The 15193-nt window shown below is 42.9% G+C and overlaps 2 protein-coding genes and 1 long non-coding RNA gene across 3 annotated transcripts in view; 2 read left to right on the top strand and 1 right to left on the bottom strand.

Annotated features, from left to right (window-relative positions):
• Nucleotides 1-14325, bottom strand: part of mslnb (mesothelin b) — a 64999-nt gene extending 50674 nt beyond the window's left edge. Inside the window, exons 1-6 of the mRNA XM_085162255.1 lie at nt 11658-14325; nt 10233-10251; nt 10088-10121; nt 4096-4218; nt 3670-3869; nt 3483-3586 (exon numbers count right to left, since the gene is read on the bottom strand). Coding sequence (XP_085018381.1) covers nt 3483-3586; nt 3670-3869; nt 4096-4218; nt 10088-10121; nt 10233-10251; nt 11658-11793 — 616 coding nt within the window. The 5' untranslated portion in view covers nt 11794-14325. The remainder of the gene's footprint in view (nt 1-3482; nt 3587-3669; nt 3870-4095; nt 4219-10087; nt 10122-10232; nt 10252-11657) is intronic.
• Nucleotides 6680-8790, top strand: LOC146517316 (uncharacterized). Its single transcript, XM_085163052.1, has 3 exons — nt 6680-6928; nt 7007-8349; nt 8409-8790. Exons 2-3 carry the CDS (start codon nt 7325-7327, stop codon nt 8788-8790), a joined length of 1407 nt encoding a protein of 468 aa, XP_085019178.1. The 5' UTR covers nt 6680-6928; nt 7007-7324.
• Nucleotides 8877-9842, top strand: LOC146517315 (uncharacterized). The gene is made up of 2 exons (XR_014874497.1): nt 8877-9659; nt 9738-9842. It is a non-coding gene; the product is annotated as an uncharacterized LOC146517315 (long non-coding RNA).
• Nucleotides 14326-15193: the final 868 nt, after the last annotated feature.

Raw genomic sequence — 15193 nt, 5'->3', positions numbered from 1 at the left:
CCAACATTTGAACAAACTGAAGCTTTAATTGTGAATTAATGAATTTCAGTCTGTCTGCAGACAAATGCAGATTGTCAAAAACAAAAACTGCAAACATATTTTAGTAAAACGTAGCACTTGATTGGTTCTGATGCTTTATTGTCTAACATGAGAACATTGCTTCTTCTTTTAAATGTAATTTTATCCATTTTAAAACCCCAAATAACTTAATTATAGAACAAAACACATTATTAGTCCTAGCTGCACTTTGACCCTGTCCTCTGATGTTTAACTTCTGGACAATGATTTTCCTCTTTATCACAGAAGAATGCAATCCCCACCCCATTCCCTGCTCAGTGTTCCCTGTCGGGGTTTTTGTGTGTGTGACTGCTCCAAATCTAGTGAGTTTGGTGCCTCCTTTTTTTTTTGTTAAAGCCTTTAAACACAATTTCTATTTGTCTTTTCTGTCTACAAATGTTGTATAATACCTCAAAACCCACCAAATAAAGACCTCAAGAAAGTAACACAAGTTGTTGCAAGAGGCTTATTTGGACGTTATTATGCAAACAGGCTTTTTGCATGCATGACATTTATAACATCATTGGCACCTTCAGTTAGTGACAGCTGCTAATTTGGTACAGATACATTCAAAACTTTTGAAAAAACCTATTTATTTGTTGTTTTGAACACATCCACACACCCTTTAGCAAAGCTCAGTAAATGATTAGATGCTTAGCTGTGTGATGTGCTGTCTCCATGACAGTACAAGCAAAAAGCAACTTTGTTGCTTGTGAGAGAGTTGTTGAGGGTCACATGATAATGGGAGACACTTCTAGAAAAAAGTTGCAGGAAATACCATTGCATGCCTTTGAGTTGTAAATATGTAAATATTAAGGAAATGTTAACATGTTTGATCTACAAAGACTGGCACTGTAACTTTCATGTAAAGGGCCACGGTGTGAGTGTCTGAAGGGCGATACAGATACATTTCATGGCACACGGTCATTTCCAAATCTGTTTGCAGTACTTTAACAGCTATTAGCCCTCTACAGCATAGCGTTGCCCTGAGGCAACAAACCACATTTTCATGCCTTACACTGGCCCTTCAAAAAAAAACAAACTTTTTTTTTCAAATAATGCTACCAGACACATCTCTTTCCAATAAAATGATGAGTTGAAGGTGGTGTGACTTTCATTTTGGTGGGGGAGGACCCCTTTCTGCAAGCTGCACTGCATGAGGGACATCTCCATTAGGAGGCAAGATAAAGATCACTATTTTACATGTTTATAGTAAAATAAATGCATATTAAAAAATACTTGTATGTGCATGAATATGTTAAGAAGCATATTTGATTGTTTGTTCTACTTTTGTAAATTTATTTATACAGTAAAACTGTTAATTTTCATTCGTTGCCTCAAGGCAACACTGCGCAGTTAGCCCAAAATTTTTCAGGCATTATGATGCATTTGCATATGAGTGTAGAGATGTGTTTGTCTGCATTTATATGATCATAGTCAATGTTTTTTACTTTACAATCTACTCATAATTACAGGACATGGATGTAAATACCTTTTATGGAAGGAAACCAAGGGAATGTGCACTTTCTGTCCTCAGAAAGTGAGGACAGTGAGCTTTCAGGGAGTGACATTGAAGTAGAGTAGTGGATCCCTGAATGAGGTTTGGGGGATACTTAGGAGCTCAGGGGTCAGTTGGTAAAGTAACTGTGTCTGTGTGTGTGTTAGTGCCCACATAGCAAGCAGGTCTGGCCAGGATCTGGTATCAAGTCGGCACTGCTGGCCGACTTCTGGCATGATAAGACGTATGTCATCAGGCCTGGCATAGATGGCACTGTCTATGTGATGGCATGCCATATCTGGCTTGATTGTGGCTTGGTTTATGTGGCCCAGGCCTACAGAAAACAGGTCTGGCCCAGATCTGGCATCAAGCTGGCACTTCTGACTGACTGGTGTTTTGACAGAGTGTATGCCAACCAGATGTGTGCCAGGTCTGGCAATGACGCCACTGTTTATGTGATGGCGTACCATATCTCAGGTGGTAGAGCAGGTTACAAACTGATCGGAAGGTTAGTGGTTTGATCCCTGGCTCCTCTAGTCTGCATGTCAAGAGTGTGAATGTGTATGAATGTAGTTAGGAAGCACTCGTGGGTGAATGTGGCATGTTGTATAGAGCAATTTGGGAGAGTAGAAAAGCGCTATATAAAAATCAGTCCATTCACTGTCTGAAGAGAGTTTTGGCATGTTACTTTTGCACCGTTTTGCATGTTCTGGCACATGTTGTTATTGCATGGCTTGATTAAGGTACACATTAGTCTGACATCTGGGGCCAGAGCTGAAACTGTTCTGGGCCAGCACAGGGCCAGCAGTGTGTCTACAACTGGCCCGTGGCTGCACATCGCCTACAGATGGCCCACATACTGCAATGAATGATGGCCCTTTGGTGGCCCAGATCAGGTTTGCCAGAGGTAATCCACACATGGGCCAGCACAGGACCACCAGTGTGTCTGAAACTGGCCTTGTGCTGGCCCATGTGTGGGCCACCTCTGGCAAACCAGGTCTGGGCCACCAAAGGGCCGTCATTCTTTGCGGTATGTGGGCCATGTGTAAGCACATTGTGTGGGCCAGATCCGTGCCATACCAATTTTGCTGTGTGTGTGTGTGGAAGTGTATTACTTATTGTTGTGGGGACACAAATTTGTTTACACACTCCCATTGTGAGGTCTCGCCTACTTTATGGGGACAAATTGCAAGGTAAATCATTTAATTTTAGGGTGAAGGCTTGAGTCAGGGTTAGGGTAAGGTTCAGGCAGGGACTTGTGATGGGTAGAGTCAGGATAAGTCTCCAGGAAATGAATGTAAGTTAATGTAATGTCCCCAAAAGTGATGGAAACACAACGTGTGTGTGTGTGTGCGCGCGTGCGTGCGTGCATGGGGTTACGGTCAAATGTTGGATGTATTTTGGTGTTTTATTGTTCTGTGAAATGTTTGCATTGTTTATTTGTTGTTTATTTATTTGTTCATCCTTGTTGTACTAATACAACTTATTATAGAATAACTTGGCATTTTACTACCCTTGTCGCACAGTGTTGCCTTGAAGCAACAAACCCATATCTGTTTGGGGGGGGGCAGGGTGTCAAATTTTATGATTGATATATTATTAGGGACCCTAAAGCTCCCCCAAAATAGGGAGAAATATTTTTTTCCCAAAAAATTAAAAAGTCATGCAGTAGAGGGTTAAGTAACCCTTTGATAACCTGTGTAAGTACAATTTTGATAACACATGCACAATGCAGAGCTTAGGCCTATAGCAGCAGTTACGATAAATTAAGGTTTAGCTGGAATATGAACGTGAAACAGTTTCTATTTTTGACCCTAACTTGCAAAGAGTGATTAAATGTTAACCTCAGAATACCGTGTGACATATTTGTACTGAAAGTAAAGTCTAGTTTATAGGAAGAAAAAGTTATTGGTATTAGACACGTTACCATCAACTGTTGCCGAAGACAGGAACGGGTACATAAAGAATGTGTAGATCCACTTTTGCCTGACTGGATCCATCTCAGAATAGTGTTGACTGAGCTCCTCCACTCTGCGAGGAGAGGTGGGATGTTGGATTATTATATTAAAATCTCAAAATTACAGAAATAAAGATGAGGACAGTAAGAGGCATACACAGTCTGGTAGGTGGAGCAGCTGAAGTTCCTGGTGCTGAGACAGGACAAGAACTGCTTGGTGATGGATTTAAGGAGCGGTTTCATGTTGACCTCCAACCACATCCTGACCAGATCCTGATTTTGTAGAGCGTCTGCAGTCAAGTCTAATTCCAGAGCGCCCTCCACGCTCAAAATTGGTCCTCTTGTCATGCTTGATTTCTGTGGCAACAGTGATGGAGAGGCTTTATACTCACGTTTCACCAATAAGCTACTCAGCATTCATCTGCTTACATGAAACCTACTGTCAACAGGACTTATAAGTTAGTGACCAACAAATAATGTCAGTGTTGTGACAGAATAAAAAAACAAACTTAGTCCATCCCTGACTGGTCATACTGAAATTTGTAACATGTGTTGTTCTGCTAAATGCTTGTTGAAGTCATACCATAAACGTGTACACATCCATTGTGGCTTCAAGAATTTCTTTCAGCTTTCGCATTTCATCTGCGCCGGTGTCTGTTGAAGGCAGGCCCACACACTGTAAGAAGTTCGAGGTGGCGTCTGGGACCTTGAAATTTATAACAAGTGGAAAAATTACTAAGATGGAAACCAAAAAGAAATAATTTCAATAACTAAAAAGCAAAAGCAATGAGATTAATTGTGCCTGATTGTCTGATTGTGATTCATTACATCGATTGCCTGGTTGCATGATTAATAATTCCTCTCATATAGTTGTACATATGAATGCTTTACTGATCCCGCAAAGGAAATTGCTGTATTATGGCAGCAGCATAAAGAATAACAATAAAAACATGAATGTTTAAAACACCACAGCACCACACTGAAGGCCTTATTATGTGAAGTAACTGTTAAAATAAAAAAATAAAAAAATAATACAATAAAAATGATCTGAATTATTATAGCAAGATATATAAAGAGTTTGTTTTTAAATGTGACTATGTCAGAAGTTCTGAAGTTACTGTTGTCATTTAGTTTTAACAACAGGTTCACACCATAGATGACACCGTTTTTATGGCAAGGGTATCTGATTTAGGTGTGCTGAATCTATGCTGATCGTTGTTATATACATATACATATATACAAATGCAGCACTTAGTTTGTTTCCAGTTGCCCAGGGCAGATTTTGTTCAGATGCATATCTTAGCGAACTTTGGGCTGACACTACAAATCGGAACAATATTATGCTACGCTGTGAGATTTATGCCACTTGAATTAATTTCTAAACTGTCTCCTGTTCTTATAATAAGGTAGGTGTTGTTAATTTAGCTGCTAGCTAGCTAAATTAATCGTTTTACAACATTTGCTTAATGCTCTTAAAAAAGGATATGTCACAAAATAAAAGTTATTAAAGTAGAAGTGATTTAATTTAGAAATAAAATGTATTCATAGATAACACAGAAAAATCTTTTCAATATTAAAGAAAAATCTTTAATATTGAAAATATTTGTCATGAAACATAATCTTGATATTGCCACATAAAAATCAGTCTGGTTTTGTTACAAACCTACTCAGCGTTTCTTCTACTTAAACTCCTTAAACTGCATTTTCCTTGTCAGACTTTAAGCATGACAGAATAGATTCATATTTTTTGACAAATTTTGGGATTCACTTTGTAACTCTGGTTTTAAAAAAAGGTGCTATAGAAAGGAAGTTTATAATAAATATTATTATAAATATTATTAGGAATATTATTAGGAATTCACGGTTAGTGGTATCAATTATGACTAAGTCAAGGTAAAATATCAGCTCAAAGGTCTTTAAGATTTTTTTCAAGCCTCTTTAACTTTCAATTCAATTCAGTTTATAATACCATCACAGCGACAAAAAACGCAACAATCAGACAAGTCCTGATGAGCAGTGGGAAGGAAAAGCTCCCTTTGCCACTTCCTGATAAAAAAAAATGCTATATTACGTTCCTGAAATGGCAGCGTGAGGAAAAAATGAATAAAACCTTTGACAAGCTTCTTAACGTGATAAAGCATTTCGCCATACTCGCATCAAATACTGGGAAATCTATTGTTTGACATGTTTACCCACACCAGTGCACTACTCGGTGTTTTCACAGTCACTCTTCAAATGTATGTAATCAAGCTCAGTGAAAAAACCGATGTGAACAGGTCATGAGCTGATCTTTTTGGTATGCGTTATGGGCAGTTTGACAACTGTAGTCATAACAAGAATCTCATGACGGTACCTGTGATCTCACACCCACGCTAACAAAATAACATCCTAGCCATACTGACTGTTTGCGTATATTCAAAGTCAGCTTAACATATGTTGCATGAAAAAAATGTTTTAAAAGAATAGAAAGCCTCTGGATATCTGGGGCCTGGATCTCCTCCATACCTGCTTCATACCCTGGGGGACGGGGCTATAGCTCCCCACACTCCCTAGCAGATCGTTACATGGAGAAACCTTTGGAATACAAGCATGCTGATCCACACAGGTATGCACACAAGTGTACACACGGGTGTTCACAGATGCGGACTACACCTTTCTTGGCTGCTGCCTTAAAGCACATTGTGCGCTGTCTATCTTGCATGCTGCACAATATCATTTAATATTTAGTATCTACTGTTATCTACTGCTAGCTAGTTTATTGTGATGGTGCTGTTTTTATTATGTTGCTCTTTTTTTGTTTGCTTTCTCTTCTGTTTTTTTTTTTTACTCCATACAGGTGATCCAGGTGTTTTGTTTGTTTCTCACCGTCTCTTCTCCCCTCTGGTTTTCTTTCTCTCCCTCTCTTTCTTTCATTCTTTCTCCCTGTCCTATCCCCCAGTCATGGCTGTCCCGTTTGTAGCAACCGAAAATAAAATAAATTCATAATTATAATAAAGGTCAATCAAATGGACCAATATGGCAAGGCCATGATGATCCACTTGGTAAAATAAATCTGCTTGGCATCTTTCTTGGCCTTAAGACAACAATTCTGATGGCTAAAGATCCAAACTGTCACGGACCCGGTTCCGGGGACTCGGGGTCCGTGAACAGTGTGGACCCTTATTATTATGATTATTATTGGGTGTATGTTTGCTGCACTGTGCTCTTGTGTTCCATGCTGGTGTGTGTACGTGTGTGGCTGCGGGTGTGGCTGGAGGATGAAGGACAGCCACCTGCAGGCCCGATGGGTGTGGCCCTGCCAGCTGCTGGTCACGCCCAGGTTCCCACACACCTGCTTCTGATCAGGCTCGTCGGGGGAGCTACTTAACAGAGCAATGGAGCTTCCTCCGGCGCAGGATCGTTGAGTTAGACTCCATGTCAGTGTCGCAAGTACTGTTAAGTGTATGCCTGCTGGAGTGGTACCATAACGGCTGCGTCTGTTGGTTTTTCCTCAGGAGAGCGGAACACGGGACTGCAGGACGCACGGGGTGTGCGTAGGCACAGGAGCAGAGAGCACGGAATACCAGCACTTGGGAGAAGGCACGACACAGGAGTTGAGGGAGCACTCGGGAGACTTATTGTGTGGTGTATATTTACCCCCACTGTAAATAAATGCACTGTTCATTGCACTAAGTCCAGCGTTTGGGTCCTTTCTCCAACATTCCCCACGGCTTGCCCTGGCAAACCGTGACAGAACGATCCTGCCAGATGGACCCAGCGGACTTTTCGGAGAGGTTCAGGAGGGAGGTGACAGAATAATCCCACCAACCGCCATGGACCCAGCGGACTCGGGAGTCACCATGGAGGAGGGATCGCTCACACAGCTCTGGGGTTACTGCCGAAGCGTAATCCAGGCTGTTGATCCACACAAAAGACACATACAGGTAGTGTTTTTTGACAATTACCTCTCCTCCACTACCTTCTCTATTAGCTTTCCGGACATTGCAAAACTAATTCAAATTGTAACTGTGCTGAGGGCAAGCACTAGCTTTGAACTGTTTGGTTTGGGCTGTCCGGGCAAGGATGATGCGGCTGCCTCCCTGGCAGCCCTTGCTGCCTGGTTTTTTCTTAATAGGCGGAGAGTTTTCCCACCGCCGCTTGCTGCTCACCTATTGGACCCTCCACCGCAAGGAAGACTGCGCCCTACTCCAAGTCCTCTCACTCCTTCAATGGCCTCTGTGTCGGCAGTGCTGGTCACCACAGTGAGTAAACCGGACCCTGTCATTTTAATTAATCCAGTCACAGAAGAACAGGGGACAGATTCCTTTGCCCCGCCATCACGAAAGAGACGGCGCCGGCGTCATCTTCGCCAAACCGAAGCTCACCTCACTCCTGTGGTTTCGGAAGAACCAGCTGACTCTGGACTAGCCGCACAAAGAGCCGCATCAGACTCTCATCTACATCCTCAGTCGGAGGTCTATTCACCGGCTGCACCCACTCCACCAGCGTCCCATCAGTCTGCAACCATCACAGCACTCTCGGCTTCACCATCCACATCACCTGATCTACCATCGTCTCCACCGCCTGCAGCTGCTGTATCACCATCTTCGCCTCCGGATCAACCATCTGTAGCTGCAGCGCAGCCGGCGGAGCTCAGCGAGCGGGAGGAGCCCGCGCCGCAGCCGGCGGAGCTCAGCGAGCGGGAGGAGCCCGCGCCGCAGCCGGCGGAGCTCAGCGAGCGGGAGGAGCCCGCGCCGCAGCCGGCGGAGCTCAGCGAGCGGGAGGAGCCCGCGCCGCAGCCGGCGGAGCTCAGCGAGCGGGAGGAGCCCGCGCCGCAGCCGGCGGAAGACCTCGGCGAGCCGGAGGGACCCCCACGTCTAGCGCGCCCTCCACGCCATCCTCGCCGCCCACGTCTAGCGCGCCCTCCACGCCATCCTCGCCGCCCACGTCTAGCGCGCCCTCCACGCCATCCTCGCCGCCCACGTCTAGCGCGCCCTCCACGCCATCCTCGCCGCCCACGTCTAGCGCGCCCTCCACGCCATCCTCGCCGCCCACGTCTAGCGCGCCCTCCACGCCATCCTCGCCGCCCACGTCTAGCGCGCCCTCCACGCCATCCTCGCCGCCCACGTCTAGCGCGCCCTCCACGCCATCCTCGCCGCCCACGTCTAGCGCGCCCTCCACGCCATCCTCGCCGCCCACGTCTAGCGCGCCCTCCACGCCATCCTCGCCGCCCACGTCTAGCGCGCCCTCCACGCCATCCATGTCCAGTGCGTCCACGTCAGCGACCAGCGCGTCATAGGCCATGTGCCACACCTCGCTGTTGCTCACCGGAGCAGCGCCGTTGCCGTCGGACCCGTGGCCAGCCACCGGAGTTGCAGCGCCGCCGCCGCCGGACCCGTGGCCGCCCGCCGGAGTTGCAGCGCCGCCGCCGCCGGACCCGTGGCCGCCCGCCGGAGTTGCAGCGCCGCCGCCGCCAGATCCGTGGCAGGCCACCAGAACCGTTTCGCCGCCGCCACCGGACCCGTGGCAGGCCGCCGGAGCTGCTGCGTTTCCATCAAGGGGTTAGAGGTAGGCCACCTGAACTGTTTTGCCGCCACTGCCTAACCCACAGCAGGTCCCGCTTGTTTTGCCGTCCTGCGGGTCGGCCGCCAGAACTGTGTTTGCTGCCACTGGACCGGGGGATTGGACTGTTGAACTGTGTTTTTCTTTTGTTGCTTTGTGGTGGCTGCTTGGCGGAGAGGTTTTGGGGCCCTCCGTCCTGGACCCCCCGCCGCCCGCCCTGGGTTGGTTGTACTGTGGTTTTTGGTTTTGGTGTTTTTGTTTTAGGGTCGTCGGGAGTCGACCCTTAGAGGGGGGGTACTGTCACGGACCCGGTTCCGGGGACTCGGGGTCCGTGAACAGTGTGGACCTTTTATTATTATGATTATTATTGGGTGTATGTTTGCTGCACTGTGCTCTTGTGTTCCATGCTGGTGTGTGTACGTGTGTGTCTGCGGGTGTGGCTGGAGGATGAAGGACAGCCACCTGCAGGCCCGATGGGTGTGGCCCTGCCAGCTGCTGGTCACGCCCAGGTTCCCACACACCTGCTTCTGATCAGGCTCGTCGGGGGAGCTACTTAACAGAGCAATGGAGCTTCCTCCGGCGCAGGATCGTTGAGTTAGACTCCATGTCAGTGTCGCAAGTACTGTTAAGTGTATGCCTGCTGGAGTGGTGCCATAACGGCTGCGTCTGTTGGTTTTTCCTCAGGAGAGCGGAACACGGGACTGCAGGACGCACGGGGTGTGCGTAGGCACAGGAGCAGAGAGCACGGAATACCAGCACTTGGGAGAAGGCACGACACAGGAGTTGAGGGAGCACTCGGGAGACTTATTGTGTGGTGTATATTTACCCCCACTGTAAATAAATGCACTGTTCATTGCACTAAGTCCAGCGTTTGGGTCCTTTCGCCAACATTCCCCACGGCTTGCCCTGGCAAACCGTGACACAAACGGGACACACAAATAAAAATAAAAATAAAAATAAAAGAATAGAAAGCAATAACAATATGACGTTTGTACTTGTAGCTTTGTGCTGTGTTGTGCTACAGTTACACTAACCTCTGTGCAGGCATCTTTTGTGCATACTCCACTACTGCAAGATCCACCAATTACAGAAAAGAAAGATTATACAGGTTATTGCATTTAGAAGAGTGTAAAATTTACAAGTGTAAATATTATGTCTGTTTCTGTGTCCTGATCTTACCTCTGTGCACTGGATCCTGCTGTTGGGATAAGACAGAGTTGCATGTTAGAGCTGAATTCTACCGATGCATTTCCCCAAAACTTGTTTAAACAGCAGAGTTTGGAAATTATTTAAGTCCTATTTTTAATGCAAAATCAGCCAGGATATAGCATACCAAATGTTTAAACTCTTTTCTTGTTTTTTAAATTGCTGATTTAAGGGTTGTGTGGGGCTAATTAGTGACATGATTAAGTATGAATGATTTGGTTTGAATTTTTCAGAAACATACAATTCACACCTCTCAGTTACAATTTTACACAAAGTCCCAGCTTGTTGTTTAATGAGGTTGTAGAAGGGCATCAAAAACCACCTGGATTTGTATATTTTTAATAGTAAAATGCTTTTATTTCTCTCTGAAGAGTGTATATTATTAAAATGCTGATGCTAAAAAGAAGCTCCTATTCTATTCTAAGAGGCTGTTTACAGACAAGTGTTGAAACTGTCAACAATACTGGCATCATATAAGGGAGAAGACGTCACAAAATGAGCAAGAAGGTACACGTAGCTTTAAAAGTGTGCTGCTGAAATAATATTTGGTCAAAATGTTTCTGGTTTTGTAATAACAATAATATTAATAATAATACATTTGGTTTCTGGACACCTTTCTAAAGCCCAAGGCCACCTTACAAAGCATAAAATATAAACAGTAAAAGGATAAAAAACATTTTCTGTAAAAGCAGTGGTAAGAATTGATTCTATGAAATAACCTATTGTTATTTATCTGCTTAAGCCCCTTATTGTTGTCTAGAAACGACCTAAACACACCCATGAACCGCACCATTGTGGCACCATTTTGACTCATTCTCATTATTCATGGCTTAAATAAATACTGGTGTCATGAAAAAACAAATATGTATAAATCCACAGCTGAAAATAGTCCTCATCAAAAGCATCAAAAGCAAAGTTGACAGTTACGAGAAGTTCATGAGCCACCTGAACACGAGTGGGATTTTTAAAAAAGAAAAAATGATATTATCTTATAAATATTAATACGTTAATTTTAGATTATAGTATTTAAAGTGTATCATGTGTAAGTTTCTTAATCCACTGTCCAAGGCAAAATGGCCATTGGTCTTATGTAAGTGTCAGCAAAGCACATCAGCTGAGCAAGATTTTAATCAACATTAACTGAACCTGAGCAAATAAAGCTTGTGTGGATGCAGACTTATTGTTCTAGTGAGTATTTAGTTTGTGGGGCTACAATAGTCATGTTCCTCATGATTCATAGGTCATTGGAATAAAGGAACATGAAAATATCTCAACAACATTTGTAATGATATGATTTTATTGTCAGTTTAGGAGATTTTTCCCCCAATCATGCCACCAGTCTTTCCTTTTAATGAGCTGCTGATTCTTATACATTAAACACACAAAACTTCCTCTTACCGAAGGAGCCTCCCAGTAGGTAAACCAATAGGAACAGGTAGCGAGCTCTCATAATGCAACCAGTCTCATGAGGTGTGAGGGCTTTGTGTTGAAAATCACTGGGGAGAGAAGAAGAGAAAGCAGCTGACACAGTCATCCAGGCATTACAGGAACTACAGGCATCACATAACTAACAGGTGGATTAATGATCGGGATGTTAAAATAACTGGCACTCAGTACCAAAGTGCTATACAAATGATCTTGGTCAGACATCATCAAATTAGGGGTGAACCGCTTGTGGCTCAAGCCATCTAAAGCTTTAAACATTATATAACCAATCTTTTTAGGCAAACAATGAAAAGTCAGTCTATTACTGACCTTTCACTCTAATGCCTGTGTGTTTAGTGGCTGAAAGGAATCAGGGAGTGGCTGTTAGATGTCTTACATTCAGCCACCTAAAGTAACCCTTAACATGGTGACATTAAAGAACTGAAGCATTCGTGGAAAGAATGCTGAAACCCTGCCTCACACGGCTTATAACAATGAAAACAAAGATAACCTTCACATAACCCTGCTCATAAAACACATTGCAAATTGTCATCACTAGTAGAGTGATTCCTTTAACAAACCTTCTAATTTTGACTTTTGTGGCAATTTCCTTCAGAAATGACCTAAAACTTTATCCAAATCTGCTGCTGCTTTTCACAGAACTGTACGTTTGTTTGGGTACAGTGAAATCACGCAATGCACCGATGAGTTCATCGTTACGCTTGGCCCTGTAACAATGTTAGTCACTTGCTTCTGTTCCTTGAGAAACATATAAAGAAGTTCAAACATTCTCGCACGCAATATTGAGAGTCATACTGGTATCTTGAAATGCTGCTCCTTTATACGTTAGCCACTCAGACCAAACATGTGCCTCCACCTACATGTCAATTCTTCTGTAAGGGGTTTGATATGGTGACCAAAAGCTTTATCGATATACATGTGATTACTTTATAAGGAGCAGCTTTGATCTGCATTTGGGAGGTTTGTTTGTTTCCACAAAGCGGCCACACACTCACAAAACATACAAAACCAACATGACTTATTTAGCTTTTTGAGTTTTTCCTCAACTGTTATTTTTCATTTTACAAGACTTTTGTAAAGTTGAAGTTTCTTGTTCACTTTATTCCAATTTTGGTGATGATAAAACTTTCTGTTTGATTTGTACACCAGACATCCTTCCTGACTCAAAACTTCAGTTTTCTCAACCTTTCTATCTTTTTTCTTTTTTTAAACACCCTATTATATATTATATCATTGTGATTACAGCACTAGAAGACTTGTGTAGCTTGGATTCATTACCATCAGCGCAAACAAATTTGCGGGGCTGCCTGAAAAAGGACTGCTCGATTTATTTCATATGTTTTGGGGGATTTTTGTTGTTGTCTTTATTTATTTATTAATTTTGACAGGAAAGCTGCGGGAAAAAACAGGGGAAGATAATCAGTAAAAGACCCATGTGCTAGAAAATATTTTTTTTTAAAAAAGAGGTCAAATTAGATTTTTTTCTATGCCACACACAATGACCATTTCTACTCCAGCATCAGTCAAAATATAATCATTTACTAAAAGAAGAGAAAAACCTATAATGTTATAGATAAATTGTGCAGTTCTTATCATACAAATATTTTACACATCGGCTCCCCCAAAACTCTCGCCCTGTTTATGCCTCATCATACGTTGCAACAGCGAGAACAAATAATTATTTAAGGTTTAAATGTTTGCTCAGTATCAGTCCTCCTCCTCCTCGGCCCTTTGTACGCCTGCCAGATGAAAGACCAACACCACTGAGACACTTTGGTTGCCATTTTCAAAGACAGAGATTAAGAGAAGAGGTGTGAACGTGTTGGAAAACTTTAGTACTTTTAATGCTGGTTACACAGCGTTTTAAACATTTCAAAATAAACACATGTAATATATATATAAAAAATGACATTTCAGGATTGTTGTTTTTCTAAATGTTAGCTTGAGATATATAAAGTAAATAGTACTGCGTTGTTACTGGCAGTCATTTGAACTGTCCGTTTATGCAGAATAAAATAGAGAATAAGAAAACGTGAAACAATAAAACACGCTATCTTGGCTAAGACTGCTTTTATGTTCGAGTAAAAATAAGTAAATATAAGAAGTACTTTATTTTTATGCTTTATTTATAGACGTGTAATAACTTGTACCATTTGCTGTATGCACTTTAATATTTTCCTGCTTCTGTGTTTAAAGATTTTTCAATGCAGTATATTTTCTTATGAACAAGCGTAAAATATTTTGATCTCCTTTAGAAAGTCATATTTTTTTATTGGTACCACTGTAAAGAGCACAGTGATGCCATTTCTTCGAGGATAACACACCAACCTGAAGACTCAGTTTAATAAGGTAGCTGTTATTCCCATGCATGAAATCCCCAAATAGCGCGTTGTCACTGGAGGTAAACCCTCGCAGGGCAAGATAGACCAAATTATTATGAGCTGAAGGGATTTTCTGCTTTATCTGCGCCTGTTTGCTACTGAATAACAAGCCTACATGCAGCAGTGATTAAACATCTCTTGAATAGAAGTAGATCTATGAGTTAAGTTAAGTCTGTGATAAGCTTTAAAATGAGCAATATGTTTTTTGATGGAGTTTCAGGGCTGAGTAGGAACTTAAAATGATATAACAGCAAATCAAATCAAAGCCAGATTTCTTACCAGATCACGTCTGTAGGTAGAGTTGTTCAGGTCTTGTAAATCTCTGTTAAACACTGTCTTCTGACACTGGAGGCACCGGCGCACGAGTGAAGGGTGTGTTCCCTGTTGACTGTGACACCGGTGATGATGGCTGAATCCTACCTGTTGCTCAAGAGGGCTGGCCCTTTTTCTTTTTTTGTAGGAGTGTATCATATTGTAATCAGAGCTTTTATGTAGATGACGGCAAGGAATCTGCTGCTTTGTGTGTGAATGTGTGTATAAAGTGGAGCAAGAGACATACAGCATAAAGTGATTTCTGAATAGCAGGTTGCACTTCCACTTTGTTTTTTGGATTTCTTTGCAATTTGGTGTAGACACCAAAATAAAGGCTGACTTTTTCCCAATGATGAAAAAGAGATTTTGTCTGTCTTCAGGCTTTCCTCTGTACATTTAGTAACTTTTGTCGTTCGCTCTGTAAAATCAAGATATCTACAGTAAATGCTGCGTCCAATAAGTTTGAAAACAAGTTATTTTGGGTTTTTAGAGGCTTCATTTGCCTTTTATCATAAACATGTACACAGCATAGCATGCACACGCAGATCCAGTTAAACTGGTTTGCTGCTCTGGCTGGAAAAAGAAATGAATACAGGTTTTATCAGAGGTAAGAGGATTCAGGAAACATGGCGTCTGACGGGTACAGTGAGAACATAAGTCAGAGTTATTTCACAATATGAAAAAGGAGAAGAAATCCTGGCATGTCTCCATTACCTTTTTTGGCTCACTATAATCAAGCCATTTTCACACACGCAACGCAACCCTGAACTATTTTTGATGTCACGCACCAGGTTC

This window comes from Neolamprologus multifasciatus, chromosome 6 (genome assembly GCF_963576455.1).
Source record: "Neolamprologus multifasciatus chromosome 6, fNeoMul1.2, whole genome shotgun sequence".
NCBI classification, from domain to species: Eukaryota; Metazoa; Chordata; class Actinopteri; order Cichliformes; family Cichlidae; genus Neolamprologus; species Neolamprologus multifasciatus.
The sequence above is the reverse complement of the archived record's forward strand: the minus strand, read 5'-3'. Positions and strand labels throughout refer to the sequence as shown.

Coding starts and splice junctions, on each gene's coding strand:
- LOC146517316 (XM_085163052.1), top strand. CDS start 7,325: ATGGACCCAGCGGACTCGGGAGTCACCATGGAGGAGGGATCGCTCACA. Junction 8,350..8,408: donor CCGGCGGAAGACCTCGGCGA/GCCGGAGGGACC, acceptor GCCCACGTCTAG/CGCGCCCTCCACGCCATCCT.